The sequence below is a fragment of the Salmo salar genome, chromosome 09 (assembly GCF_965601325.2).
Source record: "Salmo salar chromosome 09, fSalSal1, whole genome shotgun sequence".
NCBI lineage: Eukaryota > Metazoa > Chordata > Actinopteri > Salmoniformes > Salmonidae > Salmo > Salmo salar.
This window is the reverse complement of record NC_138299.1, coordinates 51,585,781-51,612,879: the sequence shown is the minus strand read 5'-3', so window position 1 is coordinate 51,612,879 and position 27,099 is coordinate 51,585,781. Positions and strand designations below refer to the sequence as shown.

The 27,099-nt window shown below is 46.6% G+C and overlaps 1 protein-coding gene across 1 annotated transcript in view; it reads left to right on the top strand.

Annotated features, from left to right (window-relative positions):
• Positions 1–26,179, top strand: part of galnt16 (UDP-N-acetyl-alpha-D-galactosamine:polypeptide N-acetylgalactosaminyltransferase 16) — a 397,157-nt gene extending 370,978 nt beyond the window's left edge. Inside the window, exons 9-15 of the mRNA XM_045723766.2 lie at positions 16,603–16,706; positions 17,549–17,675; positions 18,571–18,663; positions 19,185–19,268; positions 22,929–23,058; positions 23,582–23,698; positions 24,618–26,179. Of these exons, the coding sequence (XP_045579722.1) occupies positions 16,603–16,706; positions 17,549–17,675; positions 18,571–18,663; positions 19,185–19,268; positions 22,929–23,058; positions 23,582–23,698; positions 24,618–24,761 (799 nt within the window). The 3' untranslated portion in view covers positions 24,762–26,179. The remainder of the gene's footprint in view (positions 1–16,602; positions 16,707–17,548; positions 17,676–18,570; positions 18,664–19,184; positions 19,269–22,928; positions 23,059–23,581; positions 23,699–24,617) is intronic.
• The last annotated feature ends 920 nt before the right edge of the window (positions 26,180–27,099 follow it).

Sequence of the window (27,099 nt, the reverse complement as noted above, 5' to 3'; positions counted from 1 at the left end):
TGATGTGGTCTCCACACTGCCTATCAGGTAGCAACAGTAGTTATGTTGATGTGGTCTCCACACTGCCTATCTGGTAGCTCGTTATGTTGATATGGTCTCCACACTGCCTATCAGGTAGCTTCAGTAGTTATGTTGATGTGGTCCCCACACTGGCTATCAGGTAGCTACAGTAGTTATGTTGATGTGTTCCCCACACTGCCTATCAGGTAGCTACAGTAGTTATGTTGATGTGGTCTCCACACTGTCTATCAGGTAGCTAGTTATGTTGATGTGGTCTCCACACTGCCAATCAGGTAGCTACAATAGTTATGTTGATGTTGTATCCACACTGCCTATCAGGTAGATACAGTAGTTATGTTGATGTGGTCCCCATATTGCCTATCAGGTAGCTAGTTCTGTTGATGTGGTATCCACACTGCCAATCAGGTAGCTACAGTAGTTATGTTGATGTGGTCTCAACACTGTCTATCAGGTAGCTAGTTATGTTGATGTGGTCTCCACACTGCCTATCAAGTAGCTACAGTAGTTATGTTGATGTGGTACCCACACTGCCTATCAGGTAGCTACAGTAGTTATGTTGATTTGGTCCCCACACTGCCTATCAGGTAGCTACAGTAGTTATGTTGATGTGGTCTCCACACTGTCTATCAGGTAGCTAGTTATGTTGATGTGGTCTCCACACTGCCAATCAGGTAGCTACAATAGTTATGTTGATGTTGTATCCACACTGCCTATCAGGTAGATACAGTAGTTATGTTGATGTGGTCCCCACATTGCCTATCAGGTAGCTAGTTCTGTTGATGTGGTATCCACACTGCCAATCAGGTAGCTACAGTAGTTATGTTGATGTGGTCCCCACACTGCCTATCAGGTAGCTACAGTAGTTATGTTGATGTGGTCTCCACACTGCCTCTCAGATAGCTAGTTATGTTGATGTGGTCTCCACACTGCCTATCAGGTAGCTACAGTAGTTATGTTGATGTGGTCTCCACACTGCCTATCTGGTAGCTCGTTATGTTGATATGGTCTCCACACTGCCTCTCAGATAGCTAGTTATGTTGATGTGGTCTCCACACTGCCTATCAGGTAGCTACAGTAGTTATGTTGATGTGGTCTCCACACTGCCTATCTGGTAGCTCGTTATGTTGATATGGTCTCCACACTGCCTATCAGGTAGCTTCAGTAGTTATGTTGATGTGGTCCCCACACTGGCTATCAGGTAGCTACAGTAGTTATGTTGATGTGGTCTCCACACTGCCTATCAGTTAGCTACAGTAGTTATGTTGATGTGGTCCCCACACTGCCTATCAGGTAGCTACAGTAGTTATGTTGATGTGGTCTCCACACTGCCTCTCAGATAGCTAGTTATGTTGATGTGGTCTCCACACTGCCTATCAGGTAGCTACAGTAGTTATGTTGATGTGGTCTCCACACTGCCTATCAGGTAGCTACAGTAGTTATGTTGATGTGGTCTCCACCCTGCCTATCAGGTAGCTACAGTAGTTATGTTGATGTGGTCCCCACACTGCCTATCAGGTAGCTAGTTATGTTGATGTGGTCTCCACACTGCCTATCAGGTAGCTAGTTATGTTGATGTGGTCTCCACACTGCCTATCAGGTAGCTAGTTATGTTGATGTGGTCTCCACACTGCCTATCAGGTAGCTAGTTATGTTGATGTGGTATCCACACTGCCAATCAGGTAGCTACAGTAGTTATGTTGATGTGGTCCCCACACTGCCTATCAGGTAGATACAGTAGTTATGTTGATGTGGTCTCCACACTGCCTATCAGGTAGCTAGTTATGTTGATGTGGTCTCCACACTGCCTATCAGGTAGCTAGTTATGTTGATGTGGTCTCCACACTGCCTATCAGGTAGCTAGTTATGTTGATGTGGTCTCCACACTGCCTATCAGGTAGCTACAGTAGTTATGTTGATGTGGTCTCCACACTGCCTATCAGGTAGCTACATTAGTTATGTTGATGTGGTCTCCACACTGCCTATCAGGTAGCTACATTAGTTATGTTGATGTGGTCTCCACACTGCCTATCAGGTAGCTACAGTAGTTTTATTGATGTGGTCTCCACACTGCCTATCAGGTAGCTACAGTAGTTATGTTGATGTGGTCTCCACACTGCCTATCAGGTAGCTAGTTATGTTGATGTGGTCTCCACACTGCCTATCAGGTAGCTACAGTAGTTATGTTGATGTGGTCTCCACACTGCCTATCAGGTAGCTACAGTAGTTATGTTGATGTGGTCTCCACACTGCCTATCAGGTAGCTACAGTAGTTATGTTGATGTGGTCCCCACACTGCCTATCAGGTAGCTACAGTAGTTATGTTGATGTGGTCTCCACACTGCCTATCAGGTAGCTAGTTATGTTGATGTGGTCTCCACACTGCCTATCACGTAGCTACAGTAGTTATGTTGATATGGTCCCCACACTGCCTATCAGGTAGCTAGTTATGTTGATGTGGTCTCCACACTGCCTATCAGGTAGCTACAGTAGTTATGTTGATGTGGTCCCCACACTGCCTATCAGGTAGCTACAGTAGTTATGTTGATGTGGTCCCCACACTGCCTATCAGGTAGCTACAGTAGTTATGTTGATGTGGTCTCCACACTGCCTATCAGGTAGCTACAGTAGTTATGTTGATGTGGTCTCCACACTGCCTATCAGGTAGCTACATTAGTTATGTTGATGTGGTCTCCACACTGCCTATCTGGTAGCTCGTTATGTTGATATGGTCTCCACACTGCCTATCAGATAGCTTCAGTAGTTATGTTGATGTGGTCCCCACACTGCCTATCAGGTAGCTACAGTAGGTATGGTGATGTGGTCACCACACTGCCTATCAGGTAGCTAGTTATGTTGATGTGGTCCCCACACTGCCTATCAGGTAGCTACAGTAGTTATGTTGATGTGGTTTCCACACTGCCTATCAGGTAGCTAGTTATGTTGATGTGGTCTCCACACTGCCTATCAGGTAGCTAGTTATGTTGATGTGGTCTCCACACTGCCTATCAGGTAGCTAGTTATGTTGATGTGGTCTCCACACTGCCTATCAGGTAGCTACAGTAGTTATGTTGATGTGGTCTCCACACTGCCTATCAGGTAGCTACATTAGTTATGTTGATGTGGTCTCCACACTGCCTATCAGGTAGACACATTAGTTATGTTGATGTGGTCTCCACACTGCCTATCAGGTAGCTACAGTAGTTTTATTGATGTGGTCTCCACACTGCCTATCAGGTAGCTACAGTAGTTATGTTGATGTGGTCTCCACACTGCCTATCAGGTAGCTACAGTAGTTATGTTGATGTGGTCTCCACACTGCCTACCAGGTAGCTACAGTAGTTATGTTGATGTGGTCCCCACACTGCCTATCAGGTAGCTACATTAGTTATGTTGATGTGGTCTCCACACTGCCTATCAGGTAGCTAGTTATGTTGATGTGGTCTCCACACTGCCTATCACGTAGCTACAGTAGTTATGTTGATGTGGTCCCCACACTGCCTATCAGGTAGCTAGTTATGTTGATGTGGTCTCCACACTGCCTATCAGGTAGCTACAGTAGTTATGTTGATGTGGTCTCCACACTGCCTATCAGGTAGCTAGTTATGTTGATGTGGTCCCCACACTGCCTATCAGGTAGCTACAGTAGTTATGTTGATGTGGTCTCCACACTGCCTATCAGGTAGCTACGGTGATGTGGTCCCCACACTGCCTATCAGGTAGCTAGTTATGTTGATGTGGTCCCCACACTGCCTATCAGGTAGCTACAGTAGTTATGTTGATGTGGTCTCCACACTGCCTATCAGGTAGCTACAGTAGTTATGTTGATGTGGTCTCCACACTGTCTATCAGGTAGCTACAGTAGTTATGTTGATGTGGTCCCCACACTGCCTATCAGGTAGCTAGTTATGTTGATGTGGTCTCCACACTGCCTATCAGGTAGCTACAGTAGTTATGTTGTTGTGGTCCCCACACTGCGTATCAGGTAGCCACAGTAGTTATGTTGATGTGGTCTCCACACTGCCTATCAGGTAGCTACAGTAGTTATGTTGATGTGGTCTCCACACTGCCTATCAGGTAGCTACAGTAGTTATGTTGATGTGGTCCCCACATTGCCTATCAGGTAGCTATTTATTTTGATGTGGACCCCACACTGCCTATCATGTAGCTAGAGTAGTTATGTTGATGTGGTCTCCACACTGCCTATGAGGTAGCTACAGTAGTTATGTTGATGTGGTCTCCACACTGCCTATCAGATAGCTAGTTATGTTGATGTGGTCTACACACTGCCTATCAGGTAGCTACAGTAGTTATGTTGATGTGGTCTCCACACTGCCTATCAGGTAGCTACAGTAGTGATTTTGATGTGGTCTCCACACTGCCTATCAGGTAGCTAGTTATGTTGATGTGGTCTCCAAACTGCCTATCAGGTAGCTACAGTAGTTATGTTGATGTGGTCTCCACACTGCCTATCAGGTAGCTACAGTAGTTATGGTGATGTGGTCCCCACACTGCCTATCAGGTAGCTAGTTATGTTGATGTGGTCCCCACACTGCCTATCAGGTAGCTACAGTAGTTATGTTGATGTGGTCTCCACACTGCCTATCAGGTAGCTACAGTAGTTATGTTGATGTGGTCTCCACACTGCCTATCAGGTAGCTACAGTAGTTATGTTGATGTGGTCCCCACACTGCCTATCAGGTAGATACAGTAGTTATGTTGATGTGGTCTCCACACTGCCTATCAGGTAGCTAGTTATGTTGATGTGGTCTCCACACTCCCTATCAGGTAGCTAGTTATGTTGATGTGGTCTCCACACTGCCTATCAGGTAGCTAGTTATGTTGATGTGGTCTCCACACTGCCTATCAGGTAGCTACAGTAGTTATGTTGATGTGGTCTCCACACTGCCTATCAGGTAGCTACATTAGTTATGTTGATGTGGTCTCCACACTGCCTATCAGGTAGCTACATTAGTTATGTTGATGTGGTCTCCACACTGCCTATCAGGTAGCTACAGTAGTTTTATTGATGTGGTCTCCACACTGCCTATCAGGTAGCTACAGTAGTTAAGTTGATGTGGTTTTCCACACTGCCTATCAGGTAGCTAGTTATGTTGATGTGGTCTCCACACTGCCTATCAGGTAGCTACAGTAGTTATGTTGATGTGGTCTCCACACTGCCTATCAGGTAGCTACAGTAGTTATGTTGATGTGGTCTCCACACTGCCTATCAGGTAGCTACAGTAGTTATGTTGATGTGGTCTCCATACTGCCTATCAGGTAGCTAGTTATGTTGATGTGGTCTCCACACTGCCTATCACGTAGCTACAGTAGTTATGTTGATGTGGTCCCCACACTGCCTATCAGGTAGCTAGTTATGTTGATGTGGTCTCCACACTGCCTATCAGGTAGCTACAGTAGTTATGTTGATGTGGTCCCCACACTGCCTATCAGGTAGCTACAGTAGTTATGTTGATGTGGTCTCCACACTGCCTATCAGGTAGCTACAGTAGTTATGTTGATGTGGTCTCCACACTGCATATCAGGTAGCTACATTAGTTATGTTGATGTGGTCTCCACACTGCCTATCTGGTAGCTCGTTATGTTGATATGGTCTCCACACTGCCTATCAGATAGCTTCAGTAGTTATGTTGATGTGGTCTCCACACTGCCTATCAGGTAGCTAGTTATGTTGATGTGGTCTCCACACTGCCTATCACGTAGCTACAGTAGTTATGTTGATGTGGTCTCCACACTGCCTATCAGGTAGCAACAGTAGTTATGTTGATGTGGTCTCCACACTGCCTATCTGGTAGCTCGTTATGTTGATATGGTCTCCACACTGCCTATCAGGTAGCTTCAGTAGTTATGTTGATGTGGTCCCCACACTGGCTATCAGGTAGCTACAGTAGTTATGTTGATGTGTTCCCCACACTGCCTATCAGGTAGCTACAGTAGTTATGTTGATGTGGTCTCCACACTGTCTATCAGGTAGCTAGTTATGTTGATGTGGTCTCCACACTGCCAATCAGGTAGCTACAATAGTTATGTTGATGTTGTATCCACACTGCCTATCAGGTAGATACAGTAGTTATGTTGATGTGGTCCCCATATTGCCTATCAGGTAGCTAGTTCTGTTGATGTGGTATCCACACTGCCAATCAGGTAGCTACAGTAGTTATGTTGATGTGGTCTCAACACTGTCTATCAGGTAGCTAGTTATGTTGATGTGGTCTCCACACTGCCTATCAAGTAGCTACAGTAGTTATGTTGATGTGGTACCCACACTGCCTATCAGGTAGCTACAGTAGTTATGTTGATTTGGTCCCCACACTGCCTATCAGGTAGCTACAGTAGTTATGTTGATGTGGTCTCCACACTGTCTATCAGGTAGCTAGTTATGTTGATGTGGTCTCCACACTGCCAATCAGGTAGCTACAATAGTTATGTTGATGTTGTATCCACACTGCCTATCAGGTAGATACAGTAGTTATGTTGATGTGGTCCCCACATTGCCTATCAGGTAGCTAGTTCTGTTGATGTGGTATCCACACTGCCAATCAGGTAGCTACAGTAGTTATGTTGATGTGGTCCCCACACTGCCTATCAGGTAGCTACAGTAGTTATGTTGATGTGGTCTCCACACTGCCTCTCAGATAGCTAGTTATGTTGATGTGGTCTCCACACTGCCTATCAGGTAGCTACAGTAGTTATGTTGATGTGGTCTCCACACTGCCTATCTGGTAGCTCGTTATGTTGATATGGTCTCCACACTGCCTCTCAGATAGCTAGTTATGTTGATGTGGTCTCCACACTGCCTATCAGGTAGCTACAGTAGTTATGTTGATGTGGTCTCCACACTGCCTATCTGGTAGCTCGTTATGTTGATATGGTCTCCACACTGCCTATCAGGTAGCTTCAGTAGTTATGTTGATGTGGTCCCCACACTGGCTATCAGGTAGCTACAGTAGTTATGTTGATGTGGTCTCCACACTGCCTATCAGTTAGCTACAGTAGTTATGTTGATGTGGTCCCCACACTGCCTATCAGGTAGCTACAGTAGTTATGTTGATGTGGTCTCCACACTGCCTCTCAGATAGCTAGTTATGTTGATGTGGTCTCCACACTGCCTATCAGGTAGCTACAGTAGTTATGTTGATGTGGTCTCCACACTGCCTATCAGGTAGCTACAGTAGTTATGTTGATGTGGTCTCCACCCTGCCTATCAGGTAGCTACAGTAGTTATGTTGATGTGGTCCCCACACTGCCTATCAGGTAGCTAGTTATGTTGATGTGGTCTCCACACTGCCTATCAGGTAGCTAGTTATGTTGATGTGGTCTCCACACTGCCTATCAGGTAGCTAGTTATGTTGATGTGGTCTCCACACTGCCTATCAGGTAGCTAGTTATGTTGATGTGGTATCCACACTGCCAATCAGGTAGCTACAGTAGTTATGTTGATGTGGTCCCCACACTGCCTATCAGGTAGATACAGTAGTTATGTTGATGTGGTCTCCACACTGCCTATCAGGTAGCTAGTTATGTTGATGTGGTCTCCACACTGCCTATCAGGTAGCTAGTTATGTTGATGTGGTCTCCACACTGCCTATCAGGTAGCTAGTTATGTTGATGTGGTCTCCACACTGCCTATCAGGTAGCTACAGTAGTTATGTTGATGTGGTCTCCACACTGCCTATCAGGTAGCTACATTAGTTATGTTGATGTGGTCTCCACACTGCCTATCAGGTAGCTACATTAGTTATGTTGATGTGGTCTCCACACTGCCTATCAGGTAGCTACAGTAGTTTTATTGATGTGGTCTCCACACTGCCTATCAGGTAGCTACAGTAGTTATGTTGATGTGGTCTCCACACTGCCTATCAGGTAGCTAGTTATGTTGATGTGGTCTCCACACTGCCTATCAGGTAGCTACAGTAGTTATGTTGATGTGGTCTCCACACTGCCTATCAGGTAGCTACAGTAGTTATGTTGATGTGGTCTCCACACTGCCTATCAGGTAGCTACAGTAGTTATGTTGATGTGGTCCCCACACTGCCTATCAGGTAGCTACAGTAGTTATGTTGATGTGGTCTCCACACTGCCTATCAGGTAGCTAGTTATGTTGATGTGGTCTCCACACTGCCTATCACGTAGCTACAGTAGTTATGTTGATATGGTCCCCACACTGCCTATCAGGTAGCTAGTTATGTTGATGTGGTCTCCACACTGCCTATCAGGTAGCTACAGTAGTTATGTTGATGTGGTCCCCACACTGCCTATCAGGTAGCTACAGTAGTTATGTTGATGTGGTCCCCACACTGCCTATCAGGTAGCTACAGTAGTTATGTTGATGTGGTCTCCACACTGCCTATCAGGTAGCTACAGTAGTTATGTTGATGTGGTCTCCACACTGCCTATCAGGTAGCTACATTAGTTATGTTGATGTGGTCTCCACACTGCCTATCTGGTAGCTCGTTATGTTGATATGGTCTCCACACTGCCTATCAGATAGCTTCAGTAGTTATGTTGATGTGGTCCCCACACTGCCTATCAGGTAGCTACAGTAGGTATGGTGATGTGGTCACCACACTGCCTATCAGGTAGCTAGTTATGTTGATGTGGTCCCTACACTGCCTATCAGGTAGCTACAGTAGTTATGTTGATGTGGTCTCCACACTGCCTATCAGGTAGCTACAGTAGTTATGTTGATGTGGTCTCCACACTGCCTATCAGGTAGCTACAGTAGTTATGTTGACGTGGTCCCCACACTGCCTATCAGGTAGATACAGTAGTTATGTTGATGTGGTTTCCACACTGCCTATCAGGTAGCTAGTTATGTTGATGTGGTCTCCACACTGCCTATCAGGTAGCTAGTTATGTTGATGTGGTCTCCACACTGCCTATCAGGTAGCTACAGTAGTTATGTTGATGTGGTCTCCACACTGCCTATCAGGTAGCTACATTAGTTATGTTGATGTGGTCTCCACACTGCCTATCAGGTAGACACATTAGTTATGTTGATGTGGTCTCCACACTGCCTATCAGGTAGCTACAGTAGTTTTATTGATGTGGTCTCCACACTGCCTATCAGGTAGCTACAGTAGTTATGTTGATGTGGTCTCCACACTGCCTATCAGGTAGCTACAGTAGTTATGTTGATGTGGTCTCCACACTGCCTACCAGGTAGCTACAGTAGTTATGTTGATGTGGTCCCCACACTGCCTATCAGGTAGCTACATTAGTTATGTTGATGTGGTCTCCACACTGCCTATCAGGTAGCTAGTTATGTTGATGTGGTCTCCACACTGCCTATCACGTAGATACAGTAGTTATGTTGATGTGGTTTCCACACTGCCTATCAGGTAGCTAGTTATGTTGATGTGGTCTCCACACTGCCTATCAGGTAGCTAGTTATGTTGATGTGGTCTCCACACTGCCTATCAGGTAGCTAGTTATGTTGATGTGGTATCCACACTGCCAATCAGGTAGCTACAGTAGTTATGTTGATGTGGTCCCCACACTGCCTATCAGGTAGATACAGTAGTTATGTTGATGTGGTCTCCACACTGCCTATCAGGTAGCTAGTTATGTTGATGTGGTCTCCACACTGCCTATCAGGTAGCTAGTTATGTTGATGTGGTCTCCACACTGCCTATCAGGTAGCTAGTTATGTTGATGTGGTCTCCACACTGCCTATCAGGTAGCTACAGTAGTTATGTTGATGTGGTCTCCACACTGCCTATCAGGTAGCTACATTAGTTATGTTGATGTGGTCTCCACACTGCCTATCAGGTAGCTACATTAGTTATGTTGATGTGGTCTCCACACTGCCTATCAGGTAGCTACAGTAGTTTTATTGATGTGGTCTCCACACTGCCTATCAGGTAGCTACAGTAGTTATGTTGATGTGGTCTCCACACTGCCTATCAGGTAGCTAGTTATGTTGATGTGGTCTCCACACTGCCTATCAGGTAGCTACAGTAGTTATGTTGATGTGGTCTCCACACTGCCTATCAGGTAGCTACAGTAGTTATGTTGATGTGGTCTCCACACTGCCTATCAGGTAGCTACAGTAGTTATGTTGATGTGGTCCCCACACTGCCTATCAGGTAGCTACAGTAGTTATGTTGATGTGGTCTCCACACTGCCTATCAGGTAGCTAGTTATGTTGATGTGGTCTCCACACTGCCTATCACGTAGCTACAGTAGTTATGTTGATATGGTCCCCACACTGCCTATCAGGTAGCTAGTTATGTTGATGTGGTCTCCACACTGCCTATCAGGTAGCTACAGTAGTTATGTTGATGTGGTCCCCACACTGCCTATCAGGTAGCTACAGTAGTTATGTTGATGTGGTCCCCACACTGCCTATCAGGTAGCTACAGTAGTTATGTTGATGTGGTCTCCACACTGCCTATCAGGTAGCTACAGTAGTTATGTTGATGTGGTCTCCACACTGCCTATCAGGTAGCTACATTAGTTATGTTGATGTGGTCTCCACACTGCCTATCTGGTAGCTCGTTATGTTGATATGGTCTCCACACTGCCTATCAGATAGCTTCAGTAGTTATGTTGATGTGGTCCCCACACTGCCTATCAGGTAGCTACAGTAGGTATGGTGATGTGGTCACCACACTGCCTATCAGGTAGCTAGTTATGTTGATGTGGTCCCTACACTGCCTATCAGGTAGCTACAGTAGTTATGTTGATGTGGTCTCCACACTGCCTATCAGGTAGCTACAGTAGTTATGTTGATGTGGTCTCCACACTGCCTATCAGGTAGCTACAGTAGTTATGTTGACGTGGTCCCCACACTGCCTATCAGGTAGATACAGTAGTTATGTTGATGTGGTTTCCACACTGCCTATCAGGTAGCTAGTTATGTTGATGTGGTCTCCACACTGCCTATCAGGTAGCTAGTTATGTTGATGTGGTCTCCACACTGCCTATCAGGTAGCTAGTTATGTTGATGTGGTCTCCACACTGCCTATCAGGTAGCTACAGTAGTTATGTTGATGTGGTCTCCACACTGCCTATCAGGTAGCTACATTAGTTATGTTGATGTGGTCTCCACACTGCCTATCAGGTAGACACATTAGTTATGTTGATGTGGTCTCCACACTGCCTATCAGGTAGCTACAGTAGTTTTATTGATGTGGTCTCCACACTGCCTATCAGGTAGCTACAGTAGTTATGTTGATGTGGTCTCCACACTGCCTATCAGGTAGCTACAGTAGTTATGTTGATGTGGTCTCCACACTGCCTACCAGGTAGCTACAGTAGTTATGTTGATGTGGTCCCCACACTGCCTATCAGGTAGCTACATTAGTTATGTTGATGTGGTCTCCACACTGCCTATCAGGTAGCTAGTTATGTTGATGTGGTCTCCACACTGCCTATCACGTAGCTACAGTAGTTATGTTGATGTGGTCCCCACACTGCCTATCAGGTAGCTAGTTATGTTGATGTGGTCTCCACACTGCCTATCAGGTAGCTACAGTAGTTATGTTGATGTGGTCTCCACACTGCCTATCAGGTAGCTAGTTATGTTGATGTGGTCCCCACACTGCCTATCAGGTAGCTACAGTAGTTATGTTGATGTGGTCTCCACACTGCCTATCAGGTAGCTACGGTGATGTGGTCCCCACACTGCCTATCAGGTAGCTAGTTATGTTGATGTGGTCCCCACACTGCCTATCAGGTAGCTACAGTAGTTATGTTGATGTGGTCTCCACACTGCCTATCAGGTAGCTACAGTAGTTATGTTGATGTGGTCTCCACACTGTCTATCAGGTAGCTACAGTAGTTATGTTGATGTGGTCCCCACACTGCCTATCAGGTAGCTAGTTATGTTGATGTGGTCTCCACACTGCCTATCAGGTAGCTACAGTAGTTATGTTGTTGTGGTCCCCACACTGCCTATCAGGTAGCTACAGTAGTTATGTTGATGTGGTCTCCACACTGCCTATCAGGTAGCTACAGTAGTTATGTTGATGTGGTCTCCACACTGCCTATCAGGTAGCTACAGTAGTTATGTTGATGTGGTCCCCACATTGCCTATCAGGTAGCTATTTATTTTGATGTGGACCCCACACTGCCTATCATGTAGCTACAGTAGTTATGTTGATGTGGTCTCCACACTGCCTATGAGGTAGCTACAGTAGTTATGTTGATGTGGTCTCCACACTGCCTATCAGATAGCTAGTTATGTTGATGTGGTCTACACACTGCCTATCAGGTAGCTACAGTAGTTATGTTGATGTGGTCTCCACACTGCCTATCAGGTAGCTACAGTAGTGATTTTGATGTGGTCTCCACACTGCCTATCAGGTAGCTAGTTATGTTGATGTGGTCTCCACACTGCCTATCAGGTAGCTACAGTAGTTATGTTGATGTGGTCTCCACACTGCCTATCAGGTAGCTACAGTAGTTATGGTGATGTGGTCCCCACACTGCCTATCAGGTAGCTAGTTATGTTGATGTGGTCCCCACACTGCCTATCAGGTAGCTACAGTAGTTATGTTGATGTGGTCTCCACACTGCCTATCAGGTAGCTACAGTAGTTATGTTGATGTGGTCTCCACACTGCCTATCAGGTAGCTACAGTAGTTATGTTGATGTGGTCCCCACACTGCCTATCAGGTAGATACAGTAGTTATGTTGATGTGGTCTCCACACTGCCTATCAGGTAGCTAGTTATGTTGATGTGGTCTCCACACTCCCTATCAGGTAGCTAGTTATGTTGATGTGGTCTCCACACTGCCTATCAGGTAGCTAGTTATGTTGATGTGGTCTCCACACTGCCTATCAGGTAGCTACAGTAGTTATGTTGATGTGGTCTCCACACTGCCTATCAGGTAGCTACATTAGTTATGTTGATGTGGTCTCCACACTGCCTATCAGGTAGCTACATTAGTTATGTTGATGTGGTCTCCACACTGCCTATCAGGTAGCTACAGTAGTTTTATTGATGTGGTCTCCACACTGCCTATCAGGTAGCTACAGTAGTTAAGTTGATGTGGTTTTCCACACTGCCTATCAGGTAGCTAGTTATGTTGATGTGGTCTCCACACTGCCTATCAGGTAGCTACAGTAGTTATGTTGATGTGGTCTCCACACTGCCTATCAGGTAGCTACAGTAGTTATGTTGATGTGGTCTCCACACTGCCTATCAGGTAGCTACAGTAGTTATGTTGATGTGGTCTCCACACTGCCTATCAGGTAGCTAGTTATGTTGATGTGGTCTCCACACTGCCTATCACGTAGCTACAGTAGTTATGTTGATGTGGTCCCCACACTGCCTATCAGGTAGCTAGTTATGTTGATGTGGTCTCCACACTGCCTATCAGGTAGCTACAGTAGTTATGTTGATGTGGTCCCCACACTGCCTATCAGGTAGCTACAGTAGTTATGTTGATGTGGTCTCCACACTGCCTATCAGGTAGCTACAGTAGTTATGTTGATGTGGTCTCCACACTGCATATCAGGTAGCTACATTAGTTATGTTGATGTGGTCTCCACACTGCCTATCTGGTAGCTCGTTATGTTGATATGGTCTCCACACTGCCTATCAGATAGCTTCAGTAGTTATGTTGATGTGGTCCCCACACTGCCTATCAGGTAGCTAGTTATGTTGATGTGGTCTCCACACTGCCTATCACGTAGCTACAGTAGTTATGTTGATGTGGTCTCCACACTGCCTATCAGGTAGCAACAGTAGTTATGTTGATGTGGTCTCCACACTGCCTATCTGGTAGCTCGTTATGTTGATATGGTCTCCACACTGCCTATCAGGTAGCTTCAGTAGTTATGTTGATGTGTTCCCCACACTGCCTATCAGGTAGCTACAGTAGTTATGTTGATGTGGTCTCCACACTGTCTATCAGGTAGCTAGTTATGTTGATGTGGTCTCCACACTGCCAATCAGGTAGCTACAATAGTTATGTTGATGTTGTATCCACACTGCCTATCAGGTAGATACAGTAGTTATGTTGATGTGGTCCCCATATTGCCTATCAGGTAGCTAGTTCTGTTGATGTGGTATCCACACTGCCAATCAGGTAGCTACAGTAGTTATGTTGATGTGGTCTCAACACTGTCTATCAGGTAGCTAGTTATGTTGATGTGGTCTCCACACTGCCTATCAAGTAGCTACAGTAGTTATGTTGATGTGGTACCCACACTGCCTATCAGGTAGCTACAGTAGTTATGTTGATTTGGTCCCCACACTGCCTATCAGGTAGCTACAGTAGTTATGTTGATGTGGTCTCCACACTGTCTATCAGGTAGCTAGTTATGTTGATGTGGTCTCCACACTGCCAATCAGGTAGCTACAATAGTTATGTTGATGTTGTATCCACACTGCCTATCAGGTAGATACAGTAGTTATGTTGATGTGGTCCCCACATTGCCTATCAGGTAGCTAGTTCTGTTGATGTGGTATCCACACTGCCAATCAGGTAGCTACAGTAGTTATGTTGATGTGGTCTCCACACTGCCTATCAGTTAGCTACAGTAGTTATGTTGATGTGGTCCCCACACTGCCTATCAGGTAGCTACAGTAGTTATGTTGATGTGGTCTCCACACTGCCTCTCAGATAGCTAGTTATGTTGATGTGGTCTCCACACTGCCTATCAGGTAGCTACAGTAGTTATGTTGATGTGGTCTCCAAACTGCCTATCTGGTAGCTCGTTATGTTGATATGGTCTCCACACTGCCTCTCAGATAGCTAGTTATGTTGATGTGGTCTCCACACTGCCTATCAGGTAGCTACAGTAGTTATGTTGATGTGGTCTCCACACTGCCTATCTGGTAGCTCGTTATGTTGATATGGTCTCCACACTGCCTATCAGGTAGCTTCAGTAGTTATGTTGATGTGGTCCCCACACTGGCTATCAGGTAGCTACAGTAGTTATGTTGATGTGGTCTCCACACTGCCTATCAGTTAGCTACAGTAGTTATGTTGATGTGGTCCCCACACTGCCTATCAGGTAGCTACAGTAGTTATGTTGATGTGGTCTCCACACTGCCTCTCAGATAGCTAGTTATGTTGATGTGGTCTCCACACTGCCTATCAGGTAGCTACAGTAGTTATGTTGATGTGGTCTCCACACTGCCTATCAGGTAGCTACAGTAGTTATGTTGATGTGGTCTCCACCCTGCCTATCAGGTAGCTACAGTAGTTATGTTGATGTGGTCCCCACACTGCCTATCAGGTAGCTAGTTATGTTGATGTGGTCTCCACACTGCCTATCAGGTAGCTAGTTATGTTGATGTGGTCTCCACACTGCCTATCAGGTAGCTAGTTATGTTGATGTGGTCTCCACACTGCCTATCAGGTAGCTACAATAGTTATGTTGATGTGGTATCCACACTGCCTATCAGGTAGATACAGTAGTTATGTTGATGTGGTCCCCACATTGCCTATCAGGTAGCTAGTTCTGTTGATGTGGTATCCACACTGCCAATCAGGTAGCTACAGTAGTTATGTTGATGTGGTCTCCACACTGCCTATCAGGTAGATAGTTATGTTGATGTGGTCCCCACACTGCCTATCAGGTAGCTACAGTAGTTATGTTGATGTGGTCTCCACACTGCCTATCAGTTAGCTACAGTAGTTATGTTGATGTGGTCCCCACACTGCCTATCAGGTAGCTACAGTAGTTATGTTGATGTGGTCTCCACACTGCCTCTCAGATAGCTAGTTATGTTGATGTGGTCTCCACACTGCCTGTCTGGTAGCTACAGTAGTTATGTTGATGTGGTCTCCACACTGCCTATCAGGTAGCTACAGTAGTTATGTTGATGTGGTCTCCACCCTGCCTATCAGGTAGCTACAGTAGTTATGTTGATGTGGTCCCCACACTGCCTATCAGGTAGCTGGTTATGTTGATGTGGTCTCCACACTGCCTATCAGGTAGCTAGTTATGTTGATGTGGTCTCCACACTGCCTATCAGGTAGCTAGTTATGTTGATGTGGTCCCCACACTGCCTATCAGGTAGCTAGTTATGTTGATGTGGTCCCATTTCTTCCTCCCCCATCTCTTCACATTCAGGTAAAAGTTGTGGAATGTTGCTGATAAAAAATATTGCGAAATAGACATGAGAAAAGATGACGTGATTCCTTAGTCCGCCATGTTTGTTCTACATCAGACAGTCTGTCCCGCTGAGCCTTCCTCCAGTCTCCCTCTGTGTGTATCAGACTGTCTGCCCCGCTGAGCCTACCCCTGTGTGTATCAGACAGTCTGCCCCGCTGAGCCTTCCTCCAGTCTTCCCCCTGTGTGTATCAGACTGTCTGCCCCGCTGAGCCTACCCCTGTGTGTATCAGACTGTCTGTCCCGCTGAGCCTTCCTCCAGTCTTCCCCCTGTGTGTATCAGACTGTCTGCCCCGCTGAGCCTACCCCTGTGTGTATCAGACTGTCTGCCCCGCTGAGCCTACCCCTGTGTGTATCAGACAGTCTGCCCCGCTGAGCCTTCCACCAGTCTTCCCCCTGTGTGTATCAGACAGTCTGCCCCGCTGAGCCTTCCTCCAGTCTTCCCCCTGTGTGTATCAGACTGTCTGTCCTCTGTGTTCTCTGCTATAGAACTCCAGTGATTGCAGGAGGGATCTTTGTGATGGACAAGAGCTGGTTCAACCACCTGGGGCAATACGACACTCACATGGACATCTGGGGAGGAGAGAACTTTGGTGAGTGTACTGAGGGAAGGGGGGGGGGGGGGGGGGACGTTGTGGGTTCGTGTGCATGCGTGAGTTTGACTGTTTAATTCACTGAGACTGTTTCTGTCCTGTCTGATTGGATAATGTGATTGGACCAGCTGGTGATTGATGATGTGATTGGACCAGCTGGTGATTGATGATGTGATTGGACCAGCTGGTGATTGATTGATGTGATTGGACCAGCTGGTGATTGATGATGTGACTGGACCAGCTGGTGATTGATGATGTGATTGGACCAGCTGGTGATTGATGATGTGACTGGACCAGCTGGTGATTGATGATGTGACTGGACCAGCTGGTGATTGATGATGTGATTGGACCAGCTGGTGATTGATGATGTGATTGGACCAGCTGGTGATTGATGATGTGACTGGACCAGCTGGTGATTGATGATGTGACTGGACCAGCTGGTGATTGATGATGTGACTGGACCAGCTGGTGATTGATGATGTGATTGGACCAGTTGGTGATTGATGATGTGACTGGACCAGCTGGTGATTGATGATGTGACTGGACCAGCTGGTGATTGATGATGTGATTGGATCAGCTGGTGATTGATGATGTGACTTGACCAGCTGGTGATTGATGATGTGATTGGACCAGCTGGTGATTGATTGATGTGATTGGACAAAATGTGTCTGCTGCATTCTGCTCTGTAGCAGGTTAACTGTGATTATGAAAATTAGACTGTTAGCTCTGGTTTGAAGACCAGACTCTGTTTGTGTGTGGGCTGGATGTGTGTAGGTATAATGTCCCCTATATAAACATATCTATATTAACATATTACCTTAACTCGTGCATCTCCCTCCCAGAGCTTTCGTTCAGGGTGTGGATGTGTGGTGGGAGTCTGGAGATTCTGCCCTGCAGCAGGGTGGGACACGTCTTCAGGAAGCGACATCCCTACGACTTCCCAGAAGGCAACGCTCTCACATACATCAAGTAAGAGAGCTTGGCTGGGTCGCTCTGATATCCACTCTAGAGATGCACACACACTGACACACACACACACACACACACACACACACACACACACACACACACACACACCACACACACACACACACACACACACACACACACACACACACACACACTCTTGTCCTGCCTTTTTAAAACCTCTTCTCGGGAATCCTAGCCATTCCAAATGTCTTCTCGGGAATCCTAGCCATTCCAAAAGTCTTCTCGGGAATCCTAGCCATTCCAAATGTCTTCTCGGGAATCCTAGCCATTCCAAAAGTCTTCTTGGGAATCCTAGCCATTCCAAACCCCTTCTTGGGGAATCCTAGCCATTTCAAACCCCTTCTTGGGGACTCCCAGCCGTTTCAAACCTCTTCTCTGGGACTCCCAGCCGTTTCAAACCTCTTCTCGGGGACTCCCAGCCGTTTCAATCCTCTTCTCTGGGACTCCCAGCCGTTTCAAACCTCTTCTCTGGGACTCCCAACCGTTTCAAACCTCTTCTCTGGGACTCCCAACCGTTTCAAACCTCTTCTCTGGGACTCCCAGCCGTTTCAAACCTCTTCTCTGGGACTCCCAACCGTTTCAAACCTCTTCTCTGGGACTCCCAGCCATTTCAAACCTCCTCTCGGGAACCTCCTCTCGGGGACATGTATTTGAACTATTCCAGAACTAGCATACCTGATTCAACTAGTCAACTAATCCTCAATCAGGTGAGATAGTTCAGAGCTACGACAAAACTGAAATGTCTGGGGTCATTACAGAGAGGAATGCACAATGGAACTGTGTTATTAGCCTACCTAACCATGTGTGTGTGTGTGTGTGTGTGTGTGTGTGTGTGTGTGTGTGTGTGTGGGGGGGGGGGGGGGGGGGGGGTCAGGAACACGCGTCGGGCAGCGGAGGTGTGGATGGATGAGTATAAACAGTACTACTACTCAGCAAGGCCCTCAGCCCAGGGCAAGGCCTTTGGCAGGTTAGTCCTCTCTGGTACCTTTTAACCAACACTATTCATATCTTTGCTGTTGGATGAAAACCTCAGCTCCAAAACAGAACCTTTTCAGGAAATGGAAAAACTGCCATATTTTTCTCTTCCCCTCCCCCTCTCCCTCTCACCTCCCCCTCTCCCTTTCCCTCCCCTCTCCCTCTTCCCTTCCCTTCCCTTCTCTCCTCCTCCTCTGCCCCTTCCCTCTTCCCCTCCCTCTCCCCTCCCCCTTCCCTGTCCTCCTTCCCTCTCCTCTCCCCCTCCCTTTCCCCTCTCCCTCTCCCCTCCCTTTCCCCTCCCCCGCTCCCCCTTCCCTCTCCTCTCCCCCTCCCTTTCCCCTCTCCCTCTCCCTTTCCCCTCTCCCCCTCCCTTTCCCCCCTCTCCCCTTCCCTCTCCCCTCTCCCCCCTTCCCTCTCCCCTCTCCCCCTTCCCTCTCCCTTAACTCGCCCTTCCCTCTCCCTCTACCCCCCTCCCCTCCCCTTCCCCCTCTCCATGCTCATTCCTTCCTGTAGCATTGCAGACCGGCTGACTCTACGACACAAGCTGAACTGCAAGTCCTTCCATTGGTATATGGAGAACGTTTACCCTGAGCTAAGGTGAGAGGAGAGAGTCTCTGGGTGCGGCCCAATAACCTCTCCTTACTCCTGAAGTGTGCACTCGTTCACTACTCCCAACAAATGTTAAAGCATTGTGATGGGTGGGTAGGCATTGGCTAGAGGGAGTTTCCATCAAGCTGTCATTTCCTTTTGTGAAGGGAAGTGAACAAGTGCACACTTCGGGAGAAAGGAGAGATTTGGGACACAGCCTATCTACTACGGGCTAACCACCCAGGTGTTCTGTATAACAGTATAGCCACCTCACTAGTAGAGGGGAGACGATTATCAATATGCCATATATCAACTGGGTTCACCTGCATTCTACTGTTCCACTTTATGATGTCTCCAGGATAACCACTCAACCACTCTGTTACAGTATTGTCAACCACTCAACCACTCTGTTACAGTACTGTCAACCTCTGAACCACTCAACCACTCTGTTACAGTACTGTCAACCACTCAACCACTCTGTTACAGTACTGTCAACCTCTGAACCACTCAACCACTCTGTTACAGTACTGTCAACCACTCAACCACTCTGTTACAGTACTGTCAACCTCTGAACCACTCAACCACTCTGTTACAGTACTGTCAACCACTCAACCACTCTGTTACAGTACTGTCAACAACTCTGTTACAGTACTGTCAACCTCTGTTCCTCTCTCTCTTCCTACCTCCTGTTCCTCTCTCTCTCTCTCTTCATTACCTCCTGTTCCTCTCTCTCTCTCTCTCTCTTCATTACCTCCTGTTCCTCTCTCTCACTTCATTACCTCCTGTTCTGTTTCTCTCTCTCCATTACCTCCTGTTCCTCTCTCTCTCCAATATCTCCTGTTCCTCTCTCTCTCCATTACCTCCTGTTCCTCTCTCTCCATTACCTCCTGTTCCTCTCTCTCTCTTCCTACCTCCTGTTCCTCTCTCTCTCTTCATTACCTCCTGTTCCTCTCTCTCTCTTCCTACCTCCTGTTCCTCTCTCCATTACCTCCTGTCCCTCTCTCTCCATTACCTCCTGTTCCTCTCTCTCTCCATTACCTCCTGTTCCTCTCTCTCTCCATTACCTCCTGTTCCTCTCTCTCCATTACCTCCTGTTTCTCTCTCTCTCTCCATTATCTCATGTTCCTCTCTCTCTCCATTATCTCCTGTTCCTCTCTCTCTCCATTATCTCCTGTTCCTCTCTCTCTTCCTACCTCCTGTTCCTGTCTCTTCATTACCTCTCTCTCTTCATTACCTCCTGTTCCTCTCTCTCTCTCCATCACCTCCTGTTTCTCTCTCTCCATTACCTCCTGTTCCCCTCTCTCTTCCTACCTTCTGTTCCTCTCTCTCTCTTCATTACCTCCTGTTTCTCTCTCTTCCTACCTCCTGTTCCTCTCTCCATTACCTCCTGTCCCTCTCTCTCTCCATTACTTCCTGTTCCTCTCTCTCTTCATTACCTCCTGTTCCTCTCTCTCTTCCTACCTCCTGTTTCTCTCTCTTCATTACCTCTCTCTCTACATTACCTCATGTACCTCTCTCTCTCTCTTCATTACCTCCTGTTCCTCTCTCTCTCCATTACCTCCTGTTCCTCTCTCTCTCCATTACCTCCTGTTCCTCTCTCTCCATTACCTCCTGTTCCTCTCTCTCTTCATTACCTCCTGTTCCTCTCTCTCTCCATTACCGCCTGTTCCTCTCTCTCCATTACCTCCTGTTTCTCTCTCTCTTGCCATTACCTCCTGTTCCTCTCTCTCTCTCTCTCCATTATCTCCTGTTCCTCTCTCTCTCCATTATCTCCTGTTCCTCTCTCTCTTCCTACCTCCTGTTTCTCTCTCTCCATTACCTCCTGTTCCCCTCTCTCTTCCTACCTCCTGTCCCCTCTCTCTATCTTCATTACCTCCTGTTCCTCTCTCTCTCTCTTCCTACCTCCTGTTCCTCTCTCCATTACCTCATGTTCCTCTCTCTCTCCATTACTTCCTGTTCCTCTCTCTCTTCATTACCTCCTGTTCCTCTCTCTCTTCCTACCTCCTGTGCCTCTCTCTTCATTACCTCTCTCTCTTCATTACCTCCTGTTCCTCTCTCGCTCTCTTCCTACCTCCTGTTCCTCTCTCTTCATTACCTCCCGTTCCTCTCTCTCCATTACCTCCTGTACCTCTCTCTCCATTACCTCCTGTTTCTCTCTCTCAATTACCTCCTGTTCATCTCTCTCTCTCTTCATTACCTCCTGTTCCTCTCTCTCTCTCCATTACCTCCTGTTCCTCTCTCTCTCTCCATTACCTCCTGTTCCTCTCTCTCTCTCCATTACCTCCTGTTCCTCTCTCTCTCTCCATTACCTCCTGTTCCTCTCTCTCTCTCTCCATTACCTCCTGTTCCTCTCTCTCCCTCTCCATTACCTCCTGTCTCTCTCTCTCTCTCTCTCATTACCTCCTGTTCCTCTCTCTTCATTACCTCTCTCTCCATTACCTCCCGTTCCTCTCTCTCTTCATTACCTCCCGTTCCTCTCTCTCCATTACCTCCTGTTCCTCTCTCTCCATTAACTCCTGCTCCTCTCTCTCTTCCTACCTCCTGTTCCTCTCTCTCTTCATTACCTCCTGTTCCTCTCTCGCTCTCTTCCTACCTCCTGTTCCTCTCTCTCCATTACCTCCTGTTCCTCTCTCTCCATTACCTCCTGTTTCTCTCTCTCAATTACCTCCTGTTCATCTCTCTCTCTCTTCATTACCTCCTGTTCCTCTCTCTCTCTCCATTACCTCCTGTTCCTCTCTCTCTCTCTCCATTACCTCCTGTTCCTCTCTCTCTCTCCATTACCTCCTGTTCCTCTCTCTCTCTCTCCATTACCTCCTGTCTCTCTCTCTCTCCCTCTCCATTACCTCCTGTTCCTCTCTCTTCATTACCTCTCTCTCTCCATTACCTCCCGTTCCTCTCTCTCCATTACCTCCCGTTCCTCTCTCTCCATTACCTCCTGTTCCTCTCTCTCCATTACCTCCTGTCCCTCTCTCTCTTCCTACCTCCTGTTCCTCTCTCTCTTCATTACCTCCTGTTCCTCTCTCTTTTCCTACCTCCTGTTCCTCTCTCTCTCTCTTCATTACCTCCCGTTCCTCTCTCTCCATTACCTCCTGTTCCTCTTTCTCCATTACCTCCTGTTCCTCTCTCTCTCTCTTCATTACCTCCTGTTCCTGTCTCTCTCTCTTCATTACCTCCTGTTCCTGTCTCTCTCTCTTCCTACCTCCTGTTCCTCTCTCTCTCTCTTCCTTACCCCGTGTCTCTCTTTTTTTAAGCGTTTATTTTACCATGTCTAATGAAAATATTTGCAATCTTACTCACCCAAGCTCTCACAGTAAAAACAGCAAGAGGTTTATAAATATACATGTATTCAATAACCAGCAATTCAATTGTAAAGCTCTGTCTCTCTCTCTTTCTGTCTCTCTCTCCCTTTTCCTCCCTCCCCCATCTCCCTTTCTCTCTCCCTTTTGCTCTCTCACCTCTCTCTCTCATCGTTCTCTCTCACGTCTCTCTTCTATCACCTCTCTCATCTCTCTCTCCCTTTCTCTCTCCCTTTCGCTCTTTCCCTCTCACCTCTCTCTCATCATTCTCTCTCACGTCTCTCTTACCTCTCTCATCTCTTTCTCACGTCTCTCTCATCATACTCTATTACCTCTCTCTTACCTCTCTCATCTCACCTCTTGTGTCTCCCAGGATCCCGGAGCGGGATGCAGTGACCAGTGTGTTGAAACAGGGAGGGTTGTGTCTGGAGAGCCTTGGTTCAGACAGCCTGGGCCTAGCAGAGTGTAGTAGAGGCTCTGGAGCGATGAGGCCACAGTCACAGGTCAGTACCATCACCCACCACTAGGGACAGGTCAGTACCATCACCCACCACTAGGGACAGGTCAGTACCATCACCCACCACTAGGGACATGTCAGTACCATCACCCACCACTAGGGACAGGTCAGTACCATCACCCACCACTAGTGACAGGTCAGTACCATCACCCACCACTAGGGAGAGCTAGTGGTTATGGGAGTGTTAGTGTGTGTAGTAGTAATAATAATAATAATTTGGGGGGTGCTTGTGTGTGTTATTTCTCCTGTATGTTCAAGGAACAGCATGAGTGATTTAGCCTCCTGCCCCGTTGCTTTGAGATGCTGACTGTTGTTATCTGTCAGTCACTACTAACCCCATCTCTGTCTGTCTGTCTGTCTGTCTGTCTGTCTGTCTGTCTGTCTGTCTGTCTGTCTGTCTGTCTGTCTGTCTGTCTGTCTGTCTGTCTGTCTGTCTGTCTGTCTGTATCTCTCTCTGTCTGTCTGTCTCTCTCTCTCTCTGTCTCTCTCTCTCTGTCTGTCTTGTACAGAGATGGCAGCTGGTGGAGCCTCTTCTCCGCCAGCAGGACATCTGTCTGGCCATCACAGCTTTCACTGCCGGGTCAAAGGTCAAGATGGAACCCTGCAACATGAAAGAGCCCCGACAGGTGAGATAGACAGACAGGTGAGACAGATTGACAGGTAGACAGACAGGTGAGACAAATTGACAGACAGACAGGTGAGATAGACAGACAGGTGAGACAAATTGACAGATTGACAGACAGGTGAGACAAATTGACAGACAGGTGAGATAGACAGACAGACAGGTGAGATAGACAGACAGGTGAGACAGATTGACAGGTGAGATAGACAGAGACAGACAGACAGGTGTATATGGGACGTGGACCAGCCTCTCCTCTCCCTACGGCCCCGTCAGCCTTCCCATTATACTGTCTCCCAAGTGGGGCAGGGGTCTAAGGCACTGCATCTCAGTGCTAGAGGCGTCACTACAGACACCCTGGTTCGAATCCAGGCTGTATCACAACTGGCCGTGATTGGGAGTCCCATTCAGGTGGTGCACAATTGGAGCAGCGTCGTCTGGGTTTTCCCGGGGTAGGCCGTCATTGTAAATAAGAATTTGTTCTTAACTGACTTGCCTAGTTAAATAAAGGTTAAATACTGAGCTCTGGTCAACAGTAGTGTACTATATAGGGAATAGGCTGGCATTTGGGATGCTGGTCTGGTCTGAGGTTAGCCTCACAGCTACAGTATCATTCTATAATAACACACAAATCCTAGTTTGGATAGAAATGTGATTCCCTTTCTAAAGCCATATGTCATTCATGTTAATGTTGAGATCCTATCTAAAGCCATATCTATCTATCTATCTATCTATCTATCTATCTATCTATCTATCTATCTATCTATCTATCTATCTATCTATCTATCTATCTATCTATCTATCTATCTATCTATCTATCTATCTATCTATCTATCTATCCCCCCGTCTCTCTCTCTCCTCCCCTACCTCTTTCTCTTCTTTCCCTCCCTCCCCCCTCCCTCCCCATCTTTCTACCCCTCCTGTAGAAGTGGAAGCAGAAAGGGCCGACCCTGCAGCACATGGTTAGTGGTCTGTGTCTTGACAGTCAGCTTTCTGTTGGCCCTCCTGCCATCACTCAGTGTTGGCCCCAACTGGCCAGTCAGGTCTGGGAGCCACAACTCATCACCTGATTACATTAAACCTGGTGGCCGGAGAGAAGAGGTGGAAGAGGAAGAGGAACTCTGGTGGCCGGAGAGAAAAGGAGGAAGAGGAACTCTGGTGGCTGGGGAGAAGAGGAGGAAGATGAAGAGTTTGGTGGAATGGAGGAGAGGAGCGAAAGAGGCAGAGGCGATATTGGGCTTGGCATGCAGAGGACACAAAGAATCACGTCTGTCTCCGCACTGTCCTCCTTCCCTCCGTGGGAGACTGAGGAGAGAGAGAGGGGAGACAAGAATGTGGTAAACAACTCTACTTTGTTGATGTTTACCCCGGATGTTTCTGTCACGAGTGTCAGACTGACAAGAGTCACACCAAGGAGCCTGAGATGAAAGACCTGGAGGCCTTCAACAACCGACCTGGAACGGACACAAGCCTGTTAGAGGCCTCAACTGTACATTATCAGAAGTCTGTGCCCATATTCATAAAGAGTCTCAGAGTAGGAGTGTTGATCCTAGATCATAATGAATAACATTACATGGACCTGGGGGACCTGATCCTAGATCATAATGAATAACATTACATGGACCTGATCCTAGATCATAATGAATAACATTACATGGACCTGATCCTAGATCATAATGAATAACATTACATGGACCTGGCGGACCTGATCCTAGATCATAATGACCTGGGGGACCTGATCCTAGATCATAATGAATAACATTACATGGACTTGGGGGACCTGATCCTAGATCATAATGACCTGGGGGACCTGATCTTAGATTATAATGAATAACATTACATGGACCTGGGGGACCTGATCCTAGATCATAATGACCTGGGGGACCTGATCCTACATCATAATGACCTGGGGGACCTGATTCTAGATCATAATGACCAGGGGGACCTGATCCTAGATCATAATGAATAACATTACATGGACCAGGGGGACCTGATCCTAGATCATAATGACCTGGGGGACTTGATCCTAGATCATAATGACCTGGGGAACCTGATCCTAGAACATAATGACCTGGGGGACCTGATCCTAGATCATAATGAATAACATTACATGGACCAGGGGGACCTGATCCTAGATCATAATGACCTGGGGGACCTGATCCTAGATCATAATGACCTGGGGGATGTGAGACGCGTTATGAATATGGGCCCAGGTCTTACCTGTACACTGTCACAACTTCAACTGTTTCTTGCACATCTCACATTTTATTGTCCTTCAATAAATCCCGGACAACAAATTGCAAAATGTGTATATTTCACTGAATAGCTGTTTTTAAAAAAGTGTTCACGTAAAGCATTTTCAGGAACATTATTTGTTGTTTTGCATGGTCGAGCCCCAAAATAATGTTTAGTTTTTTTCTTTGTGATTTTTATGTAAATATTAATAAACACAAAAAATCTGCTTGGATTTTGCATTCAAGTTAAAGTACGTTGTTGGTATAATGATCGGTTTCCAGTTCTTTAAATGCATAATCATTAGCCTGGGTACCAGTCAGTTTGTGCCATCTTGCCACTTCTTGTCACAAGAAGGTACCCAGGCTACTGTTATCCTACTTTTGTTGTTGTTGACACGGAGATACAGTACCATGCATGTCCAAGAGGGGGAGAGAATTCATTCTAATGTACAGTTACCCAGAACGTGAGAACGTGTCGGCTGCGGCACCACTAGAGGGCAGGTTAACCTCATAAATAGATAATGTTGGTACACAAAAAGTATCTGCCTTCATGCAGCCGATGGTACTTGTTGTGTTCGTAACCAAGCGGGAATTTATCACATACGACTTGGAAAAATCTACTTATACGGCCCTCCAACAGGTAATTACTAGTGGGAAACTCTATCATAGTGGGAAACTCCTCTATCGTAGTGGGAAACTCTGTCACCTACTAAGAAAATGACCTTGATACATCATTTTTTTGGCAGTTAAATGCAACAAAACGATCTTCATTTTTTTTAACATTATAAATTTGTTAAAAGCAGGATAGCATTTTTGTTTGTTTATGGTTTACACAGCTTGTTGGCCAATAGCTAATCAGCGTTTCACAACGAGTTCAAAGCACTTGAATTCATCCAACTGGTATTTTACAAATTCCCACCTCCTACGTGATTACAAACGCAGCATCTGTGTCTGAGAAGGGCTGTTTTTGTAACTTACGTGGGGTGTATTCATTCCTGCAAAACATAGGAGAAAAAAAGTGCAACGTAAAACTTGTTGCAACAAAAAAAAAATTGTGTTTCTTTTAGGTCAAGTTCAGGTCCCATTTCATCCCGTTTGCTTCCATTTGGTTCCTTGTGAATACACCCCAGATCTTTCAAGAATAGAATGGCCACTCTCCTGTCCATCAAACCTG